Source organism: Piliocolobus tephrosceles, chromosome 8 (genome assembly GCF_002776525.5).
Source record: "Piliocolobus tephrosceles isolate RC106 chromosome 8, ASM277652v3, whole genome shotgun sequence".
Taxonomy (NCBI): Eukaryota; Metazoa; Chordata; class Mammalia; order Primates; family Cercopithecidae; genus Piliocolobus; species Piliocolobus tephrosceles.
Genome location: NC_045441.1, coordinates 12,750,215 through 12,775,159, shown reverse-complemented (window position 1 = coordinate 12,775,159; position 24,945 = coordinate 12,750,215). Strand labels below are relative to the sequence as shown.

The following is a 24,945-nucleotide window of genomic DNA, read 5'->3' as shown; positions in this document are numbered from 1 at the left end:
AAAAAAAAAAAAAAAAAAAAGGACAGGCGTGGTGGCTCACGTCTGTAATCCCAGTACTTTGGGAGGCCAAAGCAGGGAGATCACAAGGTCAGGAGTTCGAGACCAGCCTGACCAACATGGTAAAACCCCGTCTCTACTAAAAATACAAAAATTAGCTGGGCGAGGTGATGCGCGCCTGTAATCCCAGCTACTCCGGAGGCTGAGGCAGGAGAATCACTTGAACTCAGGAGGCAGAGGTTGCAGTGAGCTGAGATCACGCCACTGCACTCCAGCCTGAGCCACAGAGCGAGACTCCGTCTCAATAAACTGGAAGTTCTTTGAAACCAAAACCACGTATGTCTTCAGTTTTTGGTACAGAGTCTTGCACAAAATAGGCATCTTTTATTTATTTTAGAGATGGGGTCTCCATATGTTGCCCAGGCTGGAGTGCAGTGGCTATTCACAGGTGCGATCATATCACAGCTGACTGCAGCCTCAAATTCCTGGGCTCAAGTGATCCTCCTGCTTCAGCCTCCCCAATACTTGAGACTACTAGATACTCGAGAAAAGGCAAGAATGTGGTCTGAATGTTGGGAAAGTAGATCGTCTGGTGAAGAGAGGAGAGGATTCCAGGTGAGGATCAGGTATGTGCAAAGGCCGGAAGGCATCCTGAAGAAAGGCGAAGAAAGGCGTGGTTGGAGCACAGCGGTAAAGCCGGAGGGCAAAGGTGCTGGGCAGGAGAGGCGGGAGGACAGTGACCGCGCAGGAGCGCGGTTCCACAGGGTCAGGTCCCTAACACGCTGGCCAGAGCAGGGAGCCGACCTCCAAACTCCCAGGGAAAAGAACCAGTTGCCCACCGGCAGCACCTCACACCTCGCCCTGACCACAGCACGTGCGCCCGGCCCGCCTCGCACCCTGGCCCGGGTGGGGGCTCAGGGGACTCCCGGGGCGCTCAGGAGGGACGCCCCGGGCGGGGCGCGCAGGCGCGCTGAGGCCTCGAGCCCCAAGGGGCGGGAGGGTGCGCGCGCTTCCTCGCGCACGCGCGCACAGAGGGGGCGACGGCCGCGGTGACGCTGCGGCGGCGGCGGCGGGCGGGCGGCGGCGCGTGATACCCGGTGTCTTGGGAGCAGTGCCCCGGCCCCCGCCGCTCCCGCCGCCGCCATGTCGGGCCGGTCGGTCCGGGCGGAGACCCGCAGCCGGGCCAAAGACGACATCAAGAAGGTGATGGCGGCCATCGAGAAAGTGCGGAAATGGTGAGGGGCCGGAGCTTAGGGGGCTGGCGGGGGTCGCAGGTCCAGGCCCTGAGGAGCGCGGGACTGGCGAGTCGGGTGGGAGCCGACCTACCGGCGCTGGGGGAGGGGGACGCGGGAGAAGACGAGAGGAGGGCGACGCTGGCGTCGGCGTGAGGTCAGAGGGCGCGCCGGCCGCGGCCAATCAGCGGGCCGCCCAGTTCGCGGGCCCGCCCACCTGCTGCGGCTGCGGTCGCGCGCTGCCCGGGAGGGGATGCCGGCTTCCGGCCCGTGCTGGGGCCGCCAGGCCTCGGTGTTCCCGCGCCCGGCCCAGCCGGGGGCCCCCCCCTCCACTCTTCCTGGGCTTTGGCCCCGCCTGCGTTTCCAAGCTGGCGCTTGGTAATAGCGAGTATCCCTGGAGTGATTTCAACCCGCCAGGCTGAGAGCTCTGCGTATTCAGGCATTGAAGTTGGGTGAGTTTATGGGTTAGTCTGTCTGTTAAGGTCCGAGGAAGCCTGGTGTCATCCAAAGGGAAACCCCTCACTATCCCCCAGAACCTGGCCCCTGCGCCGCGAGCTTGGTAGGCATTTTCTCTTGCTGCCCTGACGGCTGTCAGGAGAGTCCTTTGCAAACTGTGTACCAGCCTCCCTTTAATTTCTCTGCTTCTGCTCTTGCTCATTCCCCAGTCCGTTCATCGTCTGCACTGAGTGATTTTATTTTTCTCACTTCCGAGTAGTAGTGGTCTTTTTAAAGTGCACATCCTTACTTGGGAGGCTGTGGTGGGAGGATTGCTGGGACCCAGGAGTTGCAGGCTGCAGTGAGCTATGGTCATGCCACGGCACTCCAGCCTGGGCTGCGGCGAGAGACCCCATGTCTAAAATGTGCATGGAAGACGCCGGTTGAGCACCTGTTTTGTATCCGGATCTCCGATACACACTGTATCGGTGTGTATCAGAGTCATCACATTAAACTTTCACAGCCAACTTCGTCAACTCTTTTTTATAGCCACGTACTACCAATAATTAAAAACCCAAGTATGGCTAGGTGAGGTGGCTCAGGCATGTAATCCCAGCACTTCGGGAGGCTGAGGCGGGTGGATCGCTTGAGGCCAGGAGTTTGAGACCAGCCTGGGCAACATAGTGAGACCCCGTCTCTACAAAAAAAAATAAAAATTCAAGTAGATGTTACCTCCCGCCAGGAAGCCTTCCTTAACGTCTCCCACCCCTCACCCTTTACTCCCTTTAAAGTCATTGGTACATTGGCCTTTATTTGTGTGTTTATCTGTCCATTTCCCCACAAGAGGGAAGTTCCTTCTCTTTTTATGTATGACGGCTTCATATATAGTTGGGTTTCCGTATAAATAGTTTAATTTACTGATGGTTTTCCTCGTCCACCTTTAATGCTCCGAGATTTTGGTGAAACCTGAGAACAGGCACACCCTTCTCTTCTCCGCATTTTTGACCCCCCGCCCCTAGCAGGCTAGCCTGAATGGCCATCCTCTGTCACCTGGAACTCTGTACCAGCCTCCCTTCTCTCTCTGCTGCTCTTGCTCATTCCCCAATCTGTTCATTGGCACCGAGTGATGCTATTTTTCTCTCTTCCGAGTTACAGAGTGATCTTAAAGTGCACAGCTTTATTTGGGAGGCTGTGGTGGGAGGATCGCTGGAGCCCAGGAGTTGAGGCTGCAGTGAACTATGATCCTGCCATGGCACTCCAGCCTGGGCAACAGAGCGAGACCCCATCTGTAAAAAATATATAAAATGTGCATCTTTTCCTAGCACCCCTAGTAATGCTTCAGTGGTTCCCTTCTTGCTTTTAGGATAAATACCAAAGAAGGCCTTCCTTCCTGCCTCACTTGGCTGGCTCTTTCCCAGGATGCCCACCGTCTTTCCAGTGAAGTCACTCTGCTTTTCCTACCGCCTGGCATTCTTCTTCCTCTCTTTTCTCCTCCCTCTTGCGGAGTTAACTCCTAGCACAGCTCAAAAGTTGCTTCCGTAGGTTCACCACTTGAGATTCCCAATCTAGATCAAGTCCCCTTCACAGAACTTTCCACGATTGTATTAGATGGACTCATGAGACAGAGTCTTGCTCTGTCACCCAGGTTGGAGTGCAGTGGTGCAATCTCGGCTCACTGCAACCTCTGCTTCCCAGGTTCAAGCAGTTCTGCCTCAGCCTTCTGAGTAGCTGATTGCAAGTGTACACCACCACACCCAGCTAATTTTTGTATTTTTGTAGAGACTGGGTTTCACCATGTTGGCCAGGCTGGTCTTGAACTCCTGACTTCAAGTGGTCCTCCCACCTCAACCTCCCAAAGTGCTGGGATTACAGATGTGAGCCACTGCATCTGGTCTCCTGTATTTGGCTAATTAACCTACAAAAATGGCAATTTGATATGGTTAAACCTAATGATTAAGTGACTGATCTTGAATTGAGCTATTCATGTCTGTTTCCAGATATAAGACAGGGTCTGCGAGGGCAGGGACCATGGATCTTGTTCTCTGCATCGCCAGGTCCTAGCACAGCCTGTTGTAGACTAATTGGTTGAATAAATGAGAAAATGGAGTGGTCTGTTCAGGAATTCTAGTTATTTTCTAAGACTTTAATTCATTCCTTCTGTTACATCACAGTCTCGTTACACTCCCAGTATGTAATTTTTTTTTTTTTTTTTTGAGACCCAGTGTTGCCCTGTTGCCCAGGCTGGAGTACAGTGGTGTGATCTTGACTCACTGCAGCCTCTGCCTGTGGGGTTCAAGCAATTCTTTCGCCTCAGCCTCCTGAGTAGTCGGGACTACAGGTGTGTGCCACCATGCCCGGCTAATTTTTGTATTTTTAGTGAGGACAGGATTTCACCATGTTGCCCAGGCTGGTCTCGAACTCCTAGGCTCAAGTGATCCACCTACCTCAGCCTTCCAAAGTGCTGGGATTACAGGCGTGAGCCGCCATGCCTGGCCCTATTACGTCATCATTTGCTGAAGAACATCAACAATTACAACAGCAGTTACTTTTTTTTGCTTTTTTATGACTTCACATTTGGACTTGACCCTTTGAGAAGTTGGCTCAGATCTGTGACAAAGCAGTTCTCTGCATTTGGCCCTTGTTCCTACTGACAGCAAGCACCTCTTAAGGTATCAGTGGACCTTACAATAAGCAGATTCGTTCTCTGCCTGGAATGCTTAGGGAATAACCTTCTTGGAATGAAGGAGAGGCTGGGCACGGTGGCTCATGCCTGTAATCCCAGCACTTTGGGAGGCTGAAGCAAGAGGATCGCTTGAGCCCAGTAGTTCAAGACCAGCCTGGGCAACATGGTGAAACCCTGTCCTTGCTAAAAATACAAAAAATTAGCTGGGCATGGTAGCCTATAGTCCCAGCTACTTGGGAGGCTGAGATGGGAGAGTCACCTGAGCCTGGGATTTTCAGGCCGCAATGAGCGGTGATCACGCCATTGCACTCCAGCCTGGGTGACAGAGGGAGAGCCTATCACTCACACACACACACACACACACACAAAATAGAGCGTTTCCTTTGTTCTGTCTCCTCCACACATTTGTTTGCAGACCTCGAAGGTGCTCTGTGGGCAAGCTCAGAACAGTGGCATTCTAATCTGGTGTAGATAGTTGGGGGTCCTTAGTCATTTAGAGAGTGACCTTGTGTAAGACTTTTATCCCTCTTATCCCTTTGCTTATTTCGTGAGTGTAGTGGACTGATAAACTCTGCCATTATTATCCCTTTGGAACACAGCAGGAGACAAAAGGATTTCTACAAAGCTTTGGAACTTCAAAGTTGAAATTAAAAAAATTTCTTTAGACTAGTTTTCTTTTTCTTTATGCAGTCTTAGTAACCCAGAAAGGGAAAGGATCTAACTTTTCACACCCACCACGCCGTACCCCCCAGCAGCAGGTGTCTCTCCTGGGATTGTCTTCTGTCCCTTGGAAGAACCTTTAACTGGAAACTAAGTAGGCCAGGTGCAGTGGCTCACGCCTGTAATCCCAGCATTTTGGGAGGCCAAGGTGGGCAGATTGCTTGAGGCCAAGAGTTCAAGACCAGCGCGGGCAACAAAGAGAGACCCTCCCCCCGTCTCTCCAAAAAATAAAGATGTAGCTGGGTGTGGTGGCGTGTGCCTCTAGTCCCAACTACTCAAGAGGCTGAGGTGGCAGGATCGCTTGAGCCCAGGAGGTCAAGGCTGCAGTGAGCTATGATTGTGCCACTTCACTCCAGCCTGGGAGGCAGAACGAGACGCTGTCTCACTAAAACAAACAAAGGAAAGTAGTAACAGAACTCATATTTGGTAAAGAGAAAAGCAGCCAACGTAACTGACATGCAAGTAAAAAAGAATATGGTGCTGTGTGTGCTACCTTCCAGCCTTATGGCCCACATCTTTTTTTTTTTTTTTTTGAGACAGGATCTCTGTTGCCCAGGCTGGAGTGTGGTGGCGTGATCTCAGTTTACTGCAGCCTCTGCCTCCTGGACTCAAGGGATCCTCCCACCTTAGCCTCCCAAGTAAACTGGGATTACCGGCACACGCCACCACGCCCAGCTACTTTTTGTATATTTTTTTGTAGAGACGGGGTTTCACCATATTGACCAGGATGGTCTCAGACTCCTGACCTCAAGCGATCTGCCCACCTCGGCCTCCCAAAATGTTGGGATTACAGGTGTGAGCCACTGCGCCTGGCCTGTATTTTTTTTTAGAGATGAGGTCTCACTAAATGGCCCAGGCTGTTCTCAAACTCCTAGGCTTGAGCGATTCTCCTGCCTCAGCCTCCCAAAGTGCTGGGATTACAGATGTGAACTACCATACCCCATCAAGAGGAAGTTCAGAAGGATTCCAGATTGAAGGAATGATCTGCTGAGTAGTAGAAAAGCACAAGTGATGAGCAGAAAACACATTGCATTGTTTTGTCGGTTCTAAGAAGTGTCTTTCTTTTAGGGAGAAGAAGTGGGTGACTGTGGGTGACACGTCCCTGAGGATATTTAAGTGGGTTCCTGTGACAGACAGCAAAGAGGTAAGTGTGAATGAAAATCAAAAGGTACCATATGTTTGTTTCTTTATTTGATTGCCTCTTTTTTTATAAGACGGAGTCTCGCTCTGTCGCCCAGGCTGGAGTACAGTGGCATGATCTTGGCTCACTGCAACCTCCGCCTCCCGGGTTCAAGCAATTCTCTGCCTCAGCCTCCCGAGTACCTGCGGTTACAGGTGTCTGCCACCACACCCAGCTGATTTTTGTATTTTTAGTAGACACGGGGTTTTACCATGTTCAGGCTGGTCTTGAACTCCTGACTTTGTGATCCACCTGCCTCAGCCTCCCAAAGTGCTAGGATTACAGGTGTGAGCCACTGCACCCAGCCTAATTGCCTCTTAATTAAAGGAATTTATTTTCCCGGAATTGAGTGGAAAATACTTCAAGGCACCCCTGTTACTGGTCCATGCAAGGTCTCTCTTTTTTATTTTCCTTCTTTATTCCTTTCCCTTAACTCAAGCCTCTTTTCCAGGGCTTGACAAACTACAACCCTGGCGTATTCCTTACGTTTGTCAGTATATTTCTATTAGAACATAACTGGCTGGGTGTGGTGGCTCATGCCTATAATCCCAGCACTTTGGGAGGCCAAGGCGGGCGGATCACTTAAGGTCGGGAGTTTGAGACCAGCTTGGCCAACATAGTGCAACCCCCATCGCTACTAAAAATACAAAAAAATTAGCCGGGCTTGCTGGCGGGCACCTGTAATTCCAGCTACTTGGGAGGCCGAGGCAAGGAGAATCACTTGAACCCATAAGGCAGAAGTTACAGTGAGCTGAGATCTCGCTCCTGCACTCCAGCCTAGGGCAACAGTGTGAGACTCGTCTCAAAACAAACAAAAAACCAAACACATAACTATGCCCACTGATTTACTTATTGTCTGTGGTGCTTTTGAATTACGATGACAGATTGAGTGGTTGCCATGAGGCCTAATGGCCCATAAAACCTAAAATATTTATCATCTGGCCCTTTAAGAAAAAGTTTGCTGAGACTTGCTCTTATGCGATTAGCCCCCCACTGTAGTGTGTGTATCGTGTGTATATACATCTTTCTAATTCTGATGTAGGCCTTTGTGATTCATCTTTGTTTGGATACTTGCATATTCTTTGAAAATACATAGCGTTGTTTCATATGTGTATTTTTGTTTTTAAACAAAACGTACATATGTACAGCATTTTGCCAGAAACTCTTTGTATTCTCTTTGACTCCCGCTCTGTCACCCAGGCGGGAGTGCAATGGTGCAAGCTCAACTCACTGCAACCTCCACCTCCCAGGTTCAAGCGATTCTCCTGCCTCAGCCTCCTAAGTAGCTGGGATTACAGGCGCCTGCCACCACGCCCGGCTAACTTTCATATTTTTAGTAGAGACAGGTTTCACCATGTTGGCCAGGCTGGCCCTGAACTCCTGACCTCAAGTAATCTGCCCGCCTCAGCCTCCCAAAGTGCTGGGATGACAGGCATGAACCACCGTGCCTGACCCAACCTTGTTTTGAGAACCCTCCATGTATCTGTAAATACAAGTAGAATTATTACCTTTGACTCATGCATTGCATTTTCTTATTTGCAATGAGTACCTTTATCTATGTATTTTCTGGGTAATAAATACCCGGTTTATTTCCAACTTTTTTTTCTAATTGTTTTTTAAAATTCCAAGTATAAAACAGAGAAGTATATAAAACATAAATGTACAGTGTATGAATAAATATAAAGCTAACACCCTTGTGAGAACCACTCAGTGTAAAACATAGAGCTTTGCCAAGACCCCAGCAGACCTCTATGCAGCTCTTCCCATCCTCTTCCTCCTGCCCCTCTAAAGGTAATCACTCTCTTACTTTTGCTTTTCTTACCACTCTCTAGTCATTCATAAACAGTTTTTCCTTTATTACTATTTTTGAGATTTTTTTCCCAGAGACAAAAATCTCACTATGTCACCCAGGCTGGAGTGCAGTGTCATGATCTCCACTCACTGGAGCCTTGACCTCCCAGGCTCAAACAATCCTCCCACCTCAGCCTCCTGAGAATCTGGGATCACAGGCACATGCCATCGTGCCCAGCTAATTTTTTTTTCTTTCTTCTTTTTTTCTTTCTTCTTCTTTTTCTTTTTTTTTTTTTGGCGGGGGGAGAGATGGTAGAGGCCTCATGCACTGACTTCTTACTGTTTTCTTCTACATTTGTTTTTCTTTTTGCTAGAGTACATCCTTCAAGAGTTTTGTCAACGAGAGCTTCTGTGGGGAAAACTTTCTGAAAATATCTTTGTTTCACTTTCATGTTTAAAATTGATTTTATCTGTATATGAAATTCTAGGTTCAAAATTTCTTTCTGCACTTTGAAGCTATTACTCAATTGTACATCCAGTGTCGCTGTTGAGAAATGTGATGTTATTCCCATTCTTGAGTCTTTGTAGGTGATCCACTTGGCCTCCTGGAAACTTTAGCATTTCTTCTGTCTTTGATCTCCTAGGAATCTAGGAATTCCCTCAAAATATCCTGAAATGTTTTTTTTTCTGTTTATTTGTTTTATTTGTTTTTTTTTTTGAAACTGTCTCACTCCATAGCTCATGCTGGAGTACAGTGGTGCAATGATGGTTCACTGTAGCCTCGATTCCTGGGCTCAAGAAATCCTTATGTCTCCACCTCCCAAGTAGCTGAGACTACAGGCACGTGCCGCAACGCCTGGCAAACTTTTAAATTATTTGTAGAGACAGGGTCTCGCTGTATTGCCCAGGCTGGTCTCAAACTCCTGACCTCAAGCGGTCCTTCTGCCTTGGCCTCCCAAAGTGCTGGGATCACAGGTGTGAGCCACTGCACCCACGCAACTGCTTGGTTGCTTGCTTTTCTTTCCTTTCCTTTCCCTTCCCTTCCCTTCCTTCCCTTCCCCTTCCCCTTCCCCTCCCCTTCCCCTTCCCTTCCCTTCCATCCTTCCTTGACGGAGTTTTGCTCTTGTTGCCCACTGGAGTGCAAGGCACAATCTCAGCTCACCGCAACCTCCACCTACTGGGTTCAAGTGATTCTCCTGCCTCAGCCTCCCGAGTAGCGCTTGCACCACCACCCCCAGCTAATTTTGTATTTTTGGTAGAGATGGAGTTTCTCCATGTTGGTCAGGCTGGTCTTGAACTCCTGACCTCAGGTGATCCACCCACCTCTGCCTCCCAAAGTGCTGGGATTACAGGAGTGAGCCACTGCGCCTGGCAACCTGCTTTATTTCTTAACTTTTATCTCATCCATTTCATTTCTCATCTTTTCCTGGTGCATTCTGAGTTTCTCAACACAGTTTTTGCTCGTTAATCTTTTTATTTAGCTGTATGTGTTTCAATTAATTTCATTCACTTAATTTTTATTTGAGCAAATTATATTTTTCTTTTTTTTTGAGACGGAGTCTCGCTCTGTCACCCAGGCTGGAGTACAGTGGCCGGATCTCAGCTCACTGCAAGCTCCGCCTCCCGGGTTTACGCCATTCTCCTGCCTCAGCCTCCAGAGTAGCTGAGACTACAGGCGCACACCACCTCGCCTGGCTAGTTTTTTTTTTTTTGTATTTTTAGTAGATACGGGGTTTCGCTGTGTTAGCCAGGATGGTCTCGATCTCCTGACCTCGTGATCCGCCCATCTCGGCCTCCCAGAGTGCTGGGATTACAGGCTTGAGCCACCATGTCCGGCCACAAATTATATTTTTCATAACAAATTGCCTCAATTGGTTCTTCCTCAAAACACTTTTTTTTTTTTGAGACAGAGTCTCGCTGCATCACCCAGGCTGGAGTACAGTGGCATGATCTCATCTCACTACATCCTCCACCTTGCAGGTTCAAATGATTCTCCTGCCTCAACCTCCTGAGTAACTGGGATTATAGGCATGTGCCACCTTGCCCAGCTAATTTTTTTCTATTTTTAGTAGAGACAGGTTTCACCATGTTGGCTAGGCTGGTCTCGAACTCCTGACCTCAAGTGATCTGCCTGCCTTGGCCTCCCAAAGTGCTGGGATTACAGGCATGAGTCACTGCCCCTGGCTAAAACAACTTTTCAATATTATCCGTATCTTTCTGAGAAGATCTATGTTTAATTTCAGTTCTTCTGCTCCTTCTGGTATAGACTGTTCTATTTATCAGGGTGCCTGTATTCCTCCAATCTCTGGTGAGTTTTATCTGTTCGCTTACCTTTTATTCCCTTGGGACTCTCAATTGCATTGGCGGGTAATGTATAACTAGGAGGACCGAAGCCTGAGCCGTAGTTTTCCATTCTGTAAATGAATTTAGGAGGTCGAGGTTAGCCTCAGGGTTCAGCCTCTCCCTTTTGCTCTCTGCTGTCGTCTCTGGCTCCAGGAAACCTCCCAGCACCAACCCTACGGACTCTGCCTTTATCTGAGAACAGCCATCCCAAGAAGTTCTAGGATGCCAAACTCATGGAGTTGATGGGGCGTGGTTCTGGAGCAACTGCTTATTCCCTATGCAGCCCTGGCTCTGGTGAGGCCATTACCCACGGGAGTCAAAGGCCAAGGAGTTAAATCTCTTGGGCATTGTGTATAGATAGGAGTAGATGCTGCTAGAAAACCCCCTTCCCTTGGCCAGGTGCGGTGGCTTACGCCTGTAATCCCAGCAGTTTGGGAGGCCAAGGTGGTTGGATGAGCTGAGGTCAGGAGTTCAAGACCAGCCTGGCCAACATGGTGAAACCCCATCTCTACTAAAAATACAAAACATGAGCCAGGCATGGTGGCAGGCACATGTGATTCCAGCCATTTGGGAGGCTGAGGCAGGATAATCGCTTGAACGTGGGGAGGCAGAGGTTGCAGTGAGCTGAGATCGTGCCACTGCACTCCAGCCTGGCAACAGAGGGAGACTCTATCTCAAAAAAAAAGAAAACCAGGCCAGGCGCAGTGGCTCAAGCCTGTAATCCCAGCCCTTTGGGAGACCAAGGTGGGTGGATCACTAGGGCAGATCATGAGGTCAGGAGATCGAGACCATCCTGGCTAGCACGGTGAAACCCCATCTCTACTAAAAATACAAAAAATTAGCCGGGCATGGTGGCGGGAGCCTGTAGTCCCAGCTACTTGGGAGGCTAAGGCAGGAGAATGGCTTGAACCCGTAAGGTGGAGCTTACAGTGAGCCGAGATCGCGCCACTGCACTCCAGCCTGGGCAACAGAGCAAGACTCTCAAAAAAAAAAAAAAGAAAAGAAAACCCCTTTCCCTCCAGCTCCCCACAACTCAACCCCCTTGATCCCTCCCAGGGGCTCCTCACAGGCTTGTGTTGGCTGAACTGGGCTCTTGAGGGTCTATCAGTGTATCTCCCCTATGGTGGTCCATAGTGGTGTGCCGTCTTCTAGCATAGATTTGTTAGTTTAGGAAAAATGGAAAAGAGAAAAACACCATGAAGGAGACGAGAGAGTGGGACATGGCTGCTGGGACAGTAAATTGGCACCAACTTTGTACAGGTCACATTAGTTATATATATATATATATATCCACTTTCAAAATACCTATTACTTCAATATAGAAGTTTTACCTTTAGGAATTTACCTTCAGGAGATAGTCATGCTGTATTCAAGGTACTTCTACAATGTTGAGTGTTATGGCATTATTCATAATATTTAAAAATCTTGAGGCCAGGCACCGTGACTCACACCTGTAATCCCAGCATTTTGGGAGGCCGAGGCAGGTGGATCACCTGAGGTCAGGAGTTCGAGGCCGGCCTGGCCAACATGGTAAAATCCTGTCTCTACCAAAATACAAAAATTAGCTGGGTGTGGTGGCACCCATCTGTAATCTCAGTTATTCAGGAGACTGAGGCTGGAGAATCGCTTGAAGCCAGGAGGTTGAGGCTGCAATCAGCCAAGATCACGCCACTGCATTCCAGCCTGGGCGACAGATTGAGACTCTGTCTCAAAAATAATAATAATAATATTTTTTTGTTTTTTTGAGACGGAGTCTCGCTCTGTCGCCCAGGCTGGAGTGCAGTGGCTGGATCTCAGCTCACTGCAAGCTCCGCCTCCCGGGTTTACGCCATTCTCCTGCCTCAGCCTCCCAAGTAGCTGGGACTACAAGTGCCCGCCACCTCGCCTGGCTAGTTTTTTGTATTTTTTAGTAGAGACGGGGTTTCACCGTGTTAGCCAGGATGGTCTCGATCTCCTGACCTCGTGATCCGCCCGTCTCGGCCTCCCAAAGTGCTGGGATTACAGGCTTGAGCCACCGCACCCGGCAATAATAATATTTTTAAAAGATTGGCCAGATGCAGTGACTCATGCCTGTAATTCCAGCACTTTGGGGGGCCAAGGTGGGAGGATCACTTGAGGTCAGGAGTTCTAGACCAGCCTGGGCAATGTAGCAAGATACTGTTTCTACAAAACATTAAATTAAGTTTAATTTAAAAATTACTGGGTGGAGGGTAGGAGGAGGGAGAGGATTGGCAAAAATAACTAGGGTACTAGACTTAATACCTGGGCGATGAAGTAATCTGGGTTTTTTTTTTTTTTTTTTTTTTTTTTTTGAGACGGAGTCTCTCTCTGTCCCCCAGGCTGGAGTGCAGTGGCGCGATCTTGGCTCACTGCAAGCTCCGCCTCCCGGGTTCACGCCATTCTCCTGCCTCAGCCTCCCGAGTAGCTGGGACTACAGGCGCCCGCCACAGCGCCCGACTAATTTTTTGTATTTTTAGTAGAGACGGGGTTTCACCGTGGTCTCGATCTCCTGACCTTGTGATCTGCTCGCCTCAGCCTCCCAAAGTGCTGGGATTACAGGCGTGAGCCACCGCGCCCGGCCTGAAGTAATCTGTATAACAAACCCCCGACACAAGTTAACGTATGTAACAAACCTGTACATGTACCCCTGAACTTAAAATAGAAGTTAAAAAAAAAAAATTAGGCCAGTTGCAGTGGCTCACGCCTGTAATCCCAGAACTCAGGAGGATCTCTTGACACCAGGAATTTGGGACCACCTTGGAAAACACAGTGAGACGTTGTCTCTACAAAAAAATAATTAGCCTGGTGTGGTGCCACATGCCTGTAATCCCAGCTACTTGGAAGGCTGAGGCAGAAGAACTGCTTGAGCCCGGGAGTTTGAGACTGTAGTGAACTATGATCATGCCACTGTACTCCATCCTTGGGGATAGAGTGAGACCCTCTCTCAAAAGAGTAAAAAAATAATACAAATTACAAGCAAAGTAAAAATGATTGTACACAATTCACTAAGTGATTGTGCACCCATACCTTGTAAAGCCTTATAACTATGATAAAAGATGTTATCGCTGGGCATCGTAATGCTGTCCTATAGACCCAGCTACTCGGGAGGCTGAGACAGGATAATCACTTGAGCCCAGGAGCTGGAGGCTGTAGTGTGCAATGATGGTGCCTGTGAACAGCCACTGGACTCCAGCCTGGGCAACATAGCGAGACCCCATCTCTCTTAAAAAAAAAAGAGAGATTTTGTTAGCATTATTCATTGGGTTAGGAGAATGTTTATAGTATGGTGAGTGGGGAGGAGAAGCAAGTTTATGCTGTATTAGGACCCTTTTTCTTTTTTTTTTCTCGAGACAGTCTTGCCCTGTCGCCCAGGCTGGAGTGCAATGATGCGATCTTGGCTCACTGCAGCCTCCACCTCCTGGGTTCAAGTGATTCTCCTACTTCAGCCTCTCAAGTAGCTGGGACTACAGGCACCTGCCACCATGCCCGGCTAATTTTTGTATTTTTAGTAGGGATGGGGTTTCGCCATGTTGGCCAGGCTGGTCTCGAGCTCCTGATATCAGGTCCTCAGGTGATCCACCTGCCTCGGCCTCCCAAAGTGCTGCGACTACAGGCGTGAGCCACTGCACCCAGCCTATATACGTTCATATTGTGGCTAGTCATATAGATGATTTTCCTTTTCTGTATTTTCAGAATTCCCTGTAGTGAATACAAATTTTGTATCAACACAGAACCATTAAAATAAATATAAATGAGATATCAGAAAAAAGTGATGATAAAGCCAAAAGTTGGCGTCAGTGCTGTATGAAACTGTGCATCAGATACATTGCCACATCCTTTTTGAAAGCAGTGAGGCTCCAAAAAAAACCCGTAAAAGTAATGGTCAGGTTTGGTGGCTCACACCTGTAATCCCGGCACTTTGGGAGGCCGAGATAGGTGTATCACTTGAGGTCAGGAGTTCAAGACCAGCCTGGTCAACATAGTGAGACCCTATCTCTACCTGAAAATACAAAAAATTAGCTGGGTATGGTGGCGCATGCCTGTAATCCCAGCTACTTCGGAGGCTGAGGTGGAAGAATCGCTTGAACCTGGGAGGCGGAGGTTGCAGTGAGCCGAGATTGAGCCAGTGCACATCAGCCCGGGCAACAGAGCGAGACTCCATCTCAAAATAAAATAATAAAATAAGATACAATAAGATAAAATAAAATAAAATAATCAGACCAGGCACAATGGCTCACACCTATAATCCCAGCACTTTGGGAGGCCCAGGCCTTGCAGTGGAGCTTGCAGTGAGCTGAGATCGCACCACTGCACTCCATTCTGGGTGACTCCACTGCAGGCAGAGCTTGCAGTGAGCTGAGATTGCACCACTGCACTCCATCCTGGGTGACAGAGTGAGACTCAGTCTCAAAAAATAAAATAAAATAAAATAAAATATAAATTAGCAAGCGTGGTGGCATGTGGCTATGGTCCCAGCTACTTGGGAGGCTGAAGTGGGAGGATCGCTTGCACCTGGGGGTTCAAGGCTGCAGTGATGAGCTATGATTGTACCACTGCACTCCAGTCTGGGTGACAGAGCAAGACCCGGTTCCAAAAAAAAAAGAATAGAAATAAAAGATGCAAAACTAAATGTCCAGTATTTGGGAAGTGATTAAGTGAATCATGGAAATATTAAGCAACCATTAAAAATGTTGATTGGGTACAGTGGCTCACATTTGTAATCCCAGCACTTTGAGAGGCTGAAGCAGGCGGATCCCTTGACCTCAGGAGCTTGAGACCAGCCTGAGCAACATGATGAAATCCTGTCTCTACAAAAATTAGCTGGGCGCGGTGATGTGCACATGTGGTCCCAGCTACTCAGGGAGGTTGGGGTAGGAGGATCACTTGAGCCCAGGAGGCAGAGGTTGTAGTGAGCCGTGATTGTGCCACTACATTCTAACCTGGGTGACAGAGCGAGACCTTGTTTCAAATAAAAAAAAAAATTTATGTAATATATGTAATAGTAAAGTGTTTGCAATTACATCAAAATTATCTCTGAAAAATGAAGGAAAGGACAGAGGGACCCATAACTATGCAGTTGATTTACTAGAAGATTGAGTTATTGGCCGGGCGCGGTGGCTTGCGCCTGTAATCCCAGCACTTTGGGAGGCTGAGGCAGGCGGATCACAAGGTCAGGAGATTGAGACCATCCTGGCTAACACAATGAAACCCTGTCTCTACTAAAAAATACAAAAAATTAGCCGGGTGTGGTAGCAGGCGCCTGTAGTCCCAGCTACTCGGGAGGCTGAGGCAGGAGAATGGCGTGAACCTGGGAGGTGGAGCTTACAGTGAGCTGAGATCCAGCCACTGCACTCCAGCCTGGGCGACAGAGCGAGACTCCGTCTCAAAAAAAAAAAAAGCAAACAAAAAAATTAAATGTATAAAAAGTATGAACTGGTAAATTTGAGGCTACTCAGATTTAAACTTTTGGCTTTTGGGATGCTCTCATTTTCATATGCCTGGATTTACTCTGGGCTTTTTTTTTGTTTTTTTGTTTTTTTTTGAGATAGGGTCTAACTCTGTTGCCCAGGCTGGAGTGCACATAGCTCACTGCAGCCTCGAACTCTCAGGCTCAAGCAATCCTCCCAACTCAGCCTTCTCAGTAGCTGGGACCATTGGCATGTGCCACCATATGTGGCTAATTTTTTATTTTTTGTAGAGATGGGGTCTTACTATGTTGCCCAGGCTGGTCTCAAACTGCTGGGCTCAAGTGATCCTCTCACTTCAGCCTCCTCAAGTGCTGGGATTACAGGCATAAGCCACTGTGCCTGGTCCTTTGGCTTTCTTGTTGCAAGCTGGTACTTACCTGCCCACTGTGGTTGCCCTGCACTTATAACCTATATCTTTCTTGGAACAAATGTTATAGGTAAAAATAGACATGGGGTGATCATTTTGTCTTTTGGGTTTTTTTGTTTGTTTCTTTTTGAGACGGAATTTTGCTCTTTCGCCCAAGCAGTTATAAAGTGGCGGAATCTCGGCTCACTGCAACCTCCACCCCACAGGTTCAAGCAATTCTCCTGTCTCAGCCTCCAGAGTAGCCGGAATTATAGGCACATGCCACCACGCCAGGCTAATTTTTGTATTTTTATTATTTATTTATTTATTGTTTTATTTTAATTTTTTTTTAGATGGAGTCTCGCTCTGTAGCCTATGCTGGAGTGCGGTGGTGCCATCTTGGTTCACTGCAACTTCTACCTCAAGCGATTCTTCTGCCTCAGCCTCCCAAGTAGCTGGGATTACAGGCACGTGCCACCACACTTGGCTGCTTTTTGTATTTTTAGTAGAGACGGTTTCACAATGTTGGCCAGGTCTCGGACTCCTGACCTCAGGTGATCCATCCATCTTGGTCTCCCAAAGTTCTGGGATTATAGGCATGAGCCACTGCGCCCAGCCGGGGTGATCATTTTGAATGGATGAGGCTGATGGATCAGTAATAGAGCTAGCCTGGCCCATTTGTCCTGTTACTGTCTGCGTTACACGAGGTTCTTCCTTCTCTCACATTTTTCCCTATTCGGCTACTGAAACAGGAATCTTTCTCAAATAAGTGTTTTGTATTTCTTGCCCTTTCGTATAGAGAAGGGTTGCCTGAGCAGTTTGATCAGGGCAGGAGAGGGATACTATAGGATGTTCTAGTTGAAGTGTATATATCTGCCTGTTGCTTATGATTCATGATATTCCTGCTGGAAGGGTTCATTTTTTCTGAGGCTTGAGGAGAAGTGCCTTGTCCAGGATTCTGTTTTTCTTTGGGTCCTTGGATTCTCACGCTGCTGTCATTTTTCCTGTTCAGTCCTAATCCAGACCTCTGTGGTCTGTCACATAGCACCCTCTTCCCTCTCTGTGAGTCTCCTGCTTGGCTCTGTCATATTCCTCTTTTTTTCCTTTTCTAGAAAGAAAAGTCAAAATCGAACAGTTCAGCAGCCCGAGAACCTAATGGCTTTCCCTCTGATGCCTCAGCCAATTCCTCTCTCCTTCTTGAATTCCAGGGTGAGTTGCATCTCTGTGTCTTCCTTGCAGGAGAACAAAAACTTGGATGAATGCATTAATAAGAAGAATTGGCCGGGTGCAGTGACTCACGCCTGTAACCCCAGCGCTTTGGGAGTCCGAGGTGGGCAGGTCACCTGAGATCAGGAGTTCAAGACGAGCCTGGCCATCATGGTGAAACCCAGTCTGTACTAAAAATACAACAAATTAGCTGAGCGTGATGGCGCACGCCTGTAATCTCAGCTACTCGCGGGGCTGAGACAGGAGAATTGCTTGATCCCAGGAGGTGGAGGTTGCGGTGAGCCGAGATCGCACCACTGCACTCCAGCCTGGGCTGCAGAGTGAGACTCCGTCTCAAAAAAAAAAAAAGAATTCTGTGTATCAATTCAGCGCCTGCTTTTTCGCTGGTATTTTGCTAGGCACTTGACCTAAATCTTTTAATTTAAACTTCACGGTAACACTGCAAGATAGATAATGGGATCCTCCTTTTCCACTGAAGGAAACTGAGGCTCAGAGAGGTTAAGTTACATGTCTGAAGTTACATAACTTGTAAATGACAGACTCCGTGTCAGGTCCTGGTTGTCTGAATCAGTAGCTTTTTTTTTTTTTTTTTTTAGATTGTACTTCATTTTTTATTTTTTGTAGAGATAGAGTCTGGCTATGTTGCCCAGGCTGGCCTTGAACTCCTGGCCTCAAGCAGTCCCCCGGCCTTGGCCTTCCAAGGTACAAGCAAGAGCCGCTGCACCTGGCCTAGACTGTATGTTTTGTGATAGTGGCTTAGAAAAGGCTACCCAAAGCCGAAGCTTTTGCTTACCCACTGTTAGGACATGTTCTGCCTCCTAAACCAATCCTGCTGGGTCAGCACTGTAGTCATGATACTGCCTTTTACATTTACCTGCTAGGTACTGTCTACGAAGCACTTTTACTTTACTGTCTCATTTTTCCCCATGTATCAGCCTGTGATATAAACCAGGCAGTTATTATCCATATTTAAGGAAACGGATGCTCAGGGAGGAACAGTGTTTTGTTTAAGTTCAAAAGTGACAGCTTTATTCATTTGGTAACAAAATGCTACTTCCATTTTAGTGTGGGTATTAAAGGTCTTTGTAGGATCAAGACTAGCGTGAGTTTATGACTTTCTCTTCAAAACCAGATTTGAGCTAACCTAGCGTGTAGTTATCCCTTCCCCACCTCTTTCCCAGGCCCCACCAAGGTCAACCATATGCTGTTGGAAAGGGAACACCAATGTGTGTTCAGCAGTCAGAAAGCTCTGGGAGACATATGAACCTCCATTTCCTCAGTCTGGCCACCATCTCCTCCTTTTCATTTAGTAAATACCGTGAACTGTATGCAGGTACCGTGCGTTGCCCTGCGAATCAAGGACAAGTGAGCCACAGAGCCTGTCCACAGAGGCTCACGGGAGGATGCACGTGTGTGAAATGGTAAATGCAAGCATGCACAGGCTATCATGGGAGAGTAAGAGAGGTTGGTCATTTCCACCCATGCGAGCCAGGGAGGCAGGGCTCCGTGGAGGAAGTGATGTCGGGACTGTGTTGGGAGGTCTGGGGCTTTCCAGGACAAGAGAAGGCAGCCTAGCCAAGGAATAGCTGGGCAGAAGCACCCATGCGTGACGAAGTTTTTGGGTAAGGGTCCAACCTGCCTGGAGCTGAGGATCCTGTGGGAGAACAGTTCTCTTGTGGGAGAACAGCAGGCACTGAGGCCAGAGATCAGAAAGGACTTCCTATGTTGCAACAAGGCCAGCTCATGCCTAAGAAGTACTGGGTATGGCCGGGCATGGTGGCTCACGCCTGTAGTCCCAGCACTTTGGGAGGCTGAGGTAGGCGGATCAGCTGAGGTCAGGAGTTCGAGAACCCTGTCTCTAATAAAAATACAAAATTATCCGGGCGTAGTGGCGCAAGCCTGTAATCCCAGCTACTCAGGACGCTGAGGCAGGAGAATTGGTTGAACCCGGGAGGCAGAGGTTGTGGTGAGCCGAGATCGCGCCATTGCACTCCAGCCTGGGCAACAAGAGCGAAATTTTGTTTCAAAAAAAAAAAAAACAATACTGGGTATGACATTTCTCCCTTAGGCAGCAGTGGAGCATCGAAGGGTTTAGAAAGGTCTCTCTGGAAGTGGTTTGCAGTTCAGTTTAAGGTACATGAGACTGGAGGCAGGGCAGTGAGGTAGGTGGCTGTTGCAAGAGGCCAGGCTAGAGATGAGGAGGCTTGAACTGAAGCAGTAGGAGAGGAAGGAATGAGCATAAATGATACAAGAGCAGGAGGGGAAACACTTTGGTGACTGACTGCTGTAGGTGCAGCAGAGGAAGGCATTGGTGACTCTTACTTTTTTCTTTTTTTAAAATTATTATTTTTATTTTTTGAGACGGAGTCTCGCTGTGTCACTCAGGCTGGAGTGCAGTGATGCAATCTCAGCTCACTGCAACCTCCACCTCCCGGGTTCAAGCGATTCTCCCACCTCAGCCTCCCAAGTGGCTGGAATTACAGGTGCGTGCCATCATGCCCAGCTAATTTTTGTATTTTCAGTAGAGACAGGGTTTTACCATGTTGGCCAGGCTGGTCTCGAACTTCTGACATCAAGTGATCCGCCCACCTTGGCCTCCCAAAGTGCTGGGATTACAGGTGTGAGCCACCGCACTCGGCCTGGTAACTCTTAAGTTTTGAAATTTGGTGGTGACTTTAAGCCTTCAGGCAGAACTCCCAGGTGCTAATCTGTCAGTCCTTGGGGCAGTCAGGCAGCTGAAGCCTGAGCTCACCACCTTCAGACACCACCAGCCTCCTTCAGATGCCCAAGGTTGCCTGACAAATGTCATTTTCTACACATCTTGTGATGTGAGAAGGATTGAGAAGTACTGACCAGAGACACAGCTACACCCCTCCCTTCCACAAGCTGCAATCAGTGGATAATAAAGAAGCGTTTAATAAGCATATCCTGACCTTCCCGAAGTGTAATGTTGCAGAAACATAAAGATTCTGGCTGCCTCTGGTACTTATAATCTATGTCGTGTAGGCCGGGCACAATGATGATTATGCTCAGTTGTATCCTTGACTGCCTAAAGTGATGCCAGGCCCTTGGCTGTCCAGAGTTCCTCTTGAGGAGAATGACCACACTCAGCTACTGCCTTTGTTCTGTTTGGTTTTCAGATGAAAACAGCAACCAGAGTTCTGTGTCTGACGTCTATCAGCTGAAGGTGGACAGCAGCACCAACTCAAGCCCCAGCCCCCAGCAGAGTGAGTCCCTGAGCCCAGCACACACCTCCGACTTCCGCACGGATGACTCCCAGCCCCCAACCCTGGGCCAGGAGATCCTGGAGGGTGAGTCGTGGTTGGCCCAGGATGAGTTTCCTTGAAGGGCCTTGCTTCCTGCTCTTGTTGCGTCTCATCTTTAGAGTAACAGGCTCGAGAGAGCGCTTCAGAGCCAGGCGGCACCAAGCCCTTTCTCACCAGCTTGGGATATTTTGAGGAATGATTATATTTTCCCCTTTCACAGAGTGAAGGGAGAAAACAAGCATTAGAGTTGAGTGCCAGGCTCTATGGAAGGAACTTGGGTATTTGACACCTGGTATAATTCTCTTAAAAATCCTGTGAGGTGGCAGCTATTGTCTTCTTTTACAGATGAGGAAAATGAACATTCAAGGCTTAGAAAGATTAAATTGGGCTGGGCACGGTGGCTCACACCTGTAATCCCAGCACTTTGGGAGGTCTAGGTGAGCAGGTCACTTGAGGCCAGGAGTTCAAGACCAGCCTGACCAACATGACAAAACCGTGTCTCTGCTAAAAACATAAAAAATTTAGCCGGGCATGGTGGCATGTGCCTGTAATCCCAGCTGCTCTGGAGGCTGAGGCAGAAGAAGAATCGCTTGAACCTAAGAGGCAGAGGTTGCAGTGAGCTGGGATCACACCAGTGCATTCTTGCCTGGGCAACAGAGTGAGACTCCATCTCCAAAAAAAAAAAAAAAAAGGCCTGGCATGGTGGCTCACGTCTGTAATCCCAGCACTTTGGGAGGCCGAAGCGGGTGGATCACCTGAGGTCAAGAGTTACAGACCAGCTTGACCAACATGGTAAAACCCCATCTCTACTAAAACCAGAAAAATTAGCCAGGTGTGGTGGCACATGCCTGTAATCCCAGCTACTTGGGAGGCTGAGGCAGGAGAATCACTTGAACCCAGGAGGCAGGGGTTGCAGTGAGCCGAGATTGCACCACTGCACTCCAGCCTGGCGACAGACCTAGATTCCATCTCAAAAAAAAACAGAGTGAAAGGTTAAATCGCTTGTCTAAGATCACATGGCCGTCTAGTAACTGTTGGAATGAATGTCACTTTAAGTCCTTCTGTCTTCAGCATTTTTGCTGTCTGCATCACATCCTGCTAAATTTTTTTCCTTTCCTTTTTTTTTTTTTTTTTTTTTTTTTTAAGGAGATAGGGTCCTGCTCTGTTGCCTAGGCTAGAATGCAGTGGCTGATTCTTAGCTCACTGCAGTCTTGAACTCCTGGGGTCAAGTGATTCTCTTGCCTCAGACTCCCTAGTAGTAGGATTGTAGGCCTGTGCCACCATGCCTGGCTATCTTTTAATTTTTTGTAGAAATGGAGTCTCACTATGTTGCCCAGGCTGGTCTTGAACTCCTGGGCTCAAGTGATCCTCCCACCTCAGCCTCCAGAGTAGCTGGGATTATAGGCGTGAGCCGCCATGCCCGACCCAGGTTTCTTGTTATAATATGGATATATAGATGTGTCTTAGGCCCTTGTTAGCTTTCCTGTGCTGTGACCCGTTAACAGCCAACTACAAAATGGAACTTGTTTCTCCATGGGAAATGCCAATTGTAGTTAATATTTATTGTGTTCTTACTATTTGGTATGCACTGTTCTTAGCTCCTGTGTTTATTACTTCATCTAGTCCTCACAGCAACTCTCAGAAAACTGGGAGATTGAGTTAGAGTCATAATGTTTGGGCTGGAGGATGACAAGATGAGCGGATTTGTGGGTTCCAGATATCTCCAGCCCAGCAGAGATGGCCCTCTGCAGTCTAGCAGTATTTTGCCCTTCCACCATTCATGGCTGTGACCTGGTCCAGCTGGGCCCTGAATGAATGTTTGCTTCTCAGGCCAGTATTCTCCCCTCCTCACCAAGCCACCTCCACACAGCTCTAAGGAAGCTCCCTCAGGTCCAGGCCTCAGGGGACCCCTGCCCTCAGGCCGACACTGCTGCCTTTTCAGAGCCCTCCCTGCCCTCCTCGGAAGTGGCTGATGAACCTCCCACCCTCACCAAGGAAGAACCAGTTCCACTAGAGACACAGGTAAGCAGTCACTTTGGGGTTTCTAGTTTTTCATTTGTTTGGTTTGAGGCAGGGTCTCGCTGTTGCCCAGACTAGAGTGCAGTGGCACAATCTTGGCTCACTGCAACCTCCACCACCTCCCGGGTTCAGGTGATTCTCCTGTCTCAGGCTCCTGAGTAACTGGGATTACAGGCGCCCACCACCACACCCGGCTAATTTTTGTATTTTTTTTTTTTTTTTTTTGAGACGGAGTCTTGCTCTGTCGCCCAGGCTGGAGTGCAGTGGCTGGATCTCAGCTCACTGCAAGCTCCGCCTCCCGGGTTTACGCCATTCTCCTGCCTCAGCCTCCCGAGTAGCTGGGACTACGGGCACCCGCCACCTCGCCCGGCTAGTTTTTTGTATTTTTTTAGTAGAGACGGGGTTTCACCATGTTAGCCAGGATGGTCTCGATCTCCTGACCTCGTGATCCGCCCGTCTCGGCCTCCCAGAGTGCTGGGATTACAGGCTTGAGCCACCGCACCCGGCCAATTTTTGTATTTTTAGTAGAGACGGGATTTCACCATGTTGGCCAGGCTGGTCTCGAACTCCTGAGCTCAAGTGATCTGCCCATCTCAGCCTCCCAATGTGCTGGGATTACAGGTGTGAGCCACTGTGCTGGCCAGGCTTCCCAGTTTCTAAGTCAAAAAACCAGGAAAGACTGGATGTGGGCTTGGATCTGCAGCGCTGGAAATGAGTCCCGGGGTTGTAGGCAGGGGAGGAAGTTTGATCATCTGCTGGAAGGAGCAGGGTGGGCATCCCATTATAATTCAGGTGGTGGGAAGGTTCTGGTTGGGAGGGCTGGCCCTGGCATTCCATGCTCTGCCTGCCCCTAGGTCGTCGAGGAAGAGGAAGACTCAGGTGCCCCACCCCTGAAGCGCTTCTGTGTGGACCAACCCACAGTGCCGCAGACGGCGTCAGAAAGCTAGCACTGTCCTGGCCCTCCACCTCCTGGCCCTGCCTCTATTTATTGCATTCTGGTTCTGGCCGCGCTGCGTTGCTGGGGTAAGGGCAAGCACTGGGGTCGAGAGCCTGCACACATGAGCCTTCCGGGCTGGAAGGCTGGTGTAGGACTTGGGGCTATAGCATCATCTTCCCGTCCCTGGCACCTGTGTCTACTGGCTCCTGAGAAGAGGAGCGCTCATGTCTTTTTTGCACCCCAAGTTGGCTGGAGCATCGGCCACGCCAAGATTCATCTGTCACCTCCAGGCAGCAGTCTCTGCTCCAGAATCTCTGGACAGAGCTGCTGGCAGCTTCTGCAAGAAGAGAGAGGTGTGGAAGGCACCCTCTAGAAGAGAGTGTGCCTCGGGTTACTTGAACTTGAATGGAGACTGTAGACTCCCGGACTTTCCCCTAGGACTGGGGGCCCTGTAGGCTGCTGTTGGAGAAGAACTGGGTAGAGACGTTGGAGGAAAGGGAAGGGCTTTTCTCCACACAAGGGCAGAGAGTCTGTCTAGATTTCTTGCTGTCCTGCCAGTTCCGCTCATGCCTGAGGTGGTCCTGCCTCTCACGGGCACCCTAGCTGCTGACAGTCCTTTGTGGCCGCCATCCCCATCCCCTGCCCTCAGCACACACGTCCGCACACACAGCTTTCTTTGTTCTCACCTGTACCTGTCATTCCAACATCCCTGCCTCTTGCCACAAACTAACCCAGCAAGAATTTGAGGTTCTGACAACAGTACCCATCCCCCACAGTAACCCTTCAGCTCAGTTTCTAGAAAGCTCCCTTTTCTTTGAAATCTGCATGTTGAATTGAACTTTGTGATTTTATTTTTTGTTTCAAAAAAGTTTAAGAAAATGGAAATGGGCAACAGTGAGTGAAGACATATTTTAGCACTGAATAGAATATTTTTAAAATTAAACTATTTGAAATATGTCCTGTTGGTATCTGAGTGCTTCCTTCTTGAAGGTTGCGGAGTTGGGTGGCGGTGGTGGCTGAGTGCTTGTGGGGTCACTGTGGGCTGGGCCTGCCCATCCTTTCACTCCCACAGTGTGGACTTCATGACAGTGATATCCAGCCTCCCTTTGAAGCTGTCACGTAGTTCAAATTATGCTTCTTGCTGGGCGCAGTGGCTCATACTTCTTATCCCAGCACTTTGGGAGGCTGAGGCAGGAGGATCACTTGAGGCTAGGAGTTTGAGACCAGCCTGGGCAACATAGCAAGATCCTATCTCTATCTAAACAATATTTTAAAATTAAAACATAACAACCAGGCCAGGC

The 24,945-nt window shown here is 48.8% G+C and overlaps 1 protein-coding gene across 2 annotated transcripts; it reads left to right on the top strand.

Moving 5' to 3' along the window:
• The first annotated feature begins 998 nt into the window (after positions 1-998).
• On the top strand, positions 999-24,601 carry BCL7B (BAF chromatin remodeling complex subunit BCL7B). Of its 2 annotated transcripts, none has more exons than XM_023218691.2 (6): positions 999-1,232; positions 6,136-6,211; positions 17,435-17,525; positions 20,563-20,733; positions 22,631-22,710; positions 23,562-24,601. In XM_023218691.2, the coding sequence occupies exons 1-6, from the start codon at positions 1,141-1,143 to the stop codon at positions 23,652-23,654; spliced, it is 603 nt and encodes a 200-aa protein (XP_023074459.1). In that variant the 5' UTR covers positions 999-1,140; the 3' UTR covers positions 23,655-24,601. The 2 variants fall into 2 exon arrangements, with proteins under 2 accessions (XP_023074459.1, XP_023074458.1); XM_023218690.3 differs by lacking the exon at positions 17,435-17,525 and adding an exon at positions 17,308-17,404 and having other exon boundaries at positions 1,000-1,232.
• Positions 24,602-24,945: the final 344 nt, after the last annotated feature.

Excerpts from the sequence above, each read along its gene's own strand:
- BCL7B (XM_023218690.3), top strand. The coding sequence starts at position 1,141 with ATGTCGGGCCGGTCGGTCCGGGCGGAGACCCGCAGCCGGGCCAAAGAC. Across the intron at positions 6,212-17,307 it reads CTGTGACAGACAGCAAAGAG|AAAGAAAAGTCAAAATCGAA; the intron begins GTAAGTGTGAAT and ends TTCCTTTTCTAG. Across the intron at positions 17,405-20,562 it reads TCTCCTTCTTGAATTCCAGG|ATGAAAACAGCAACCAGAGT; the intron begins GTGAGTTGCATC and ends TTTGGTTTTCAG.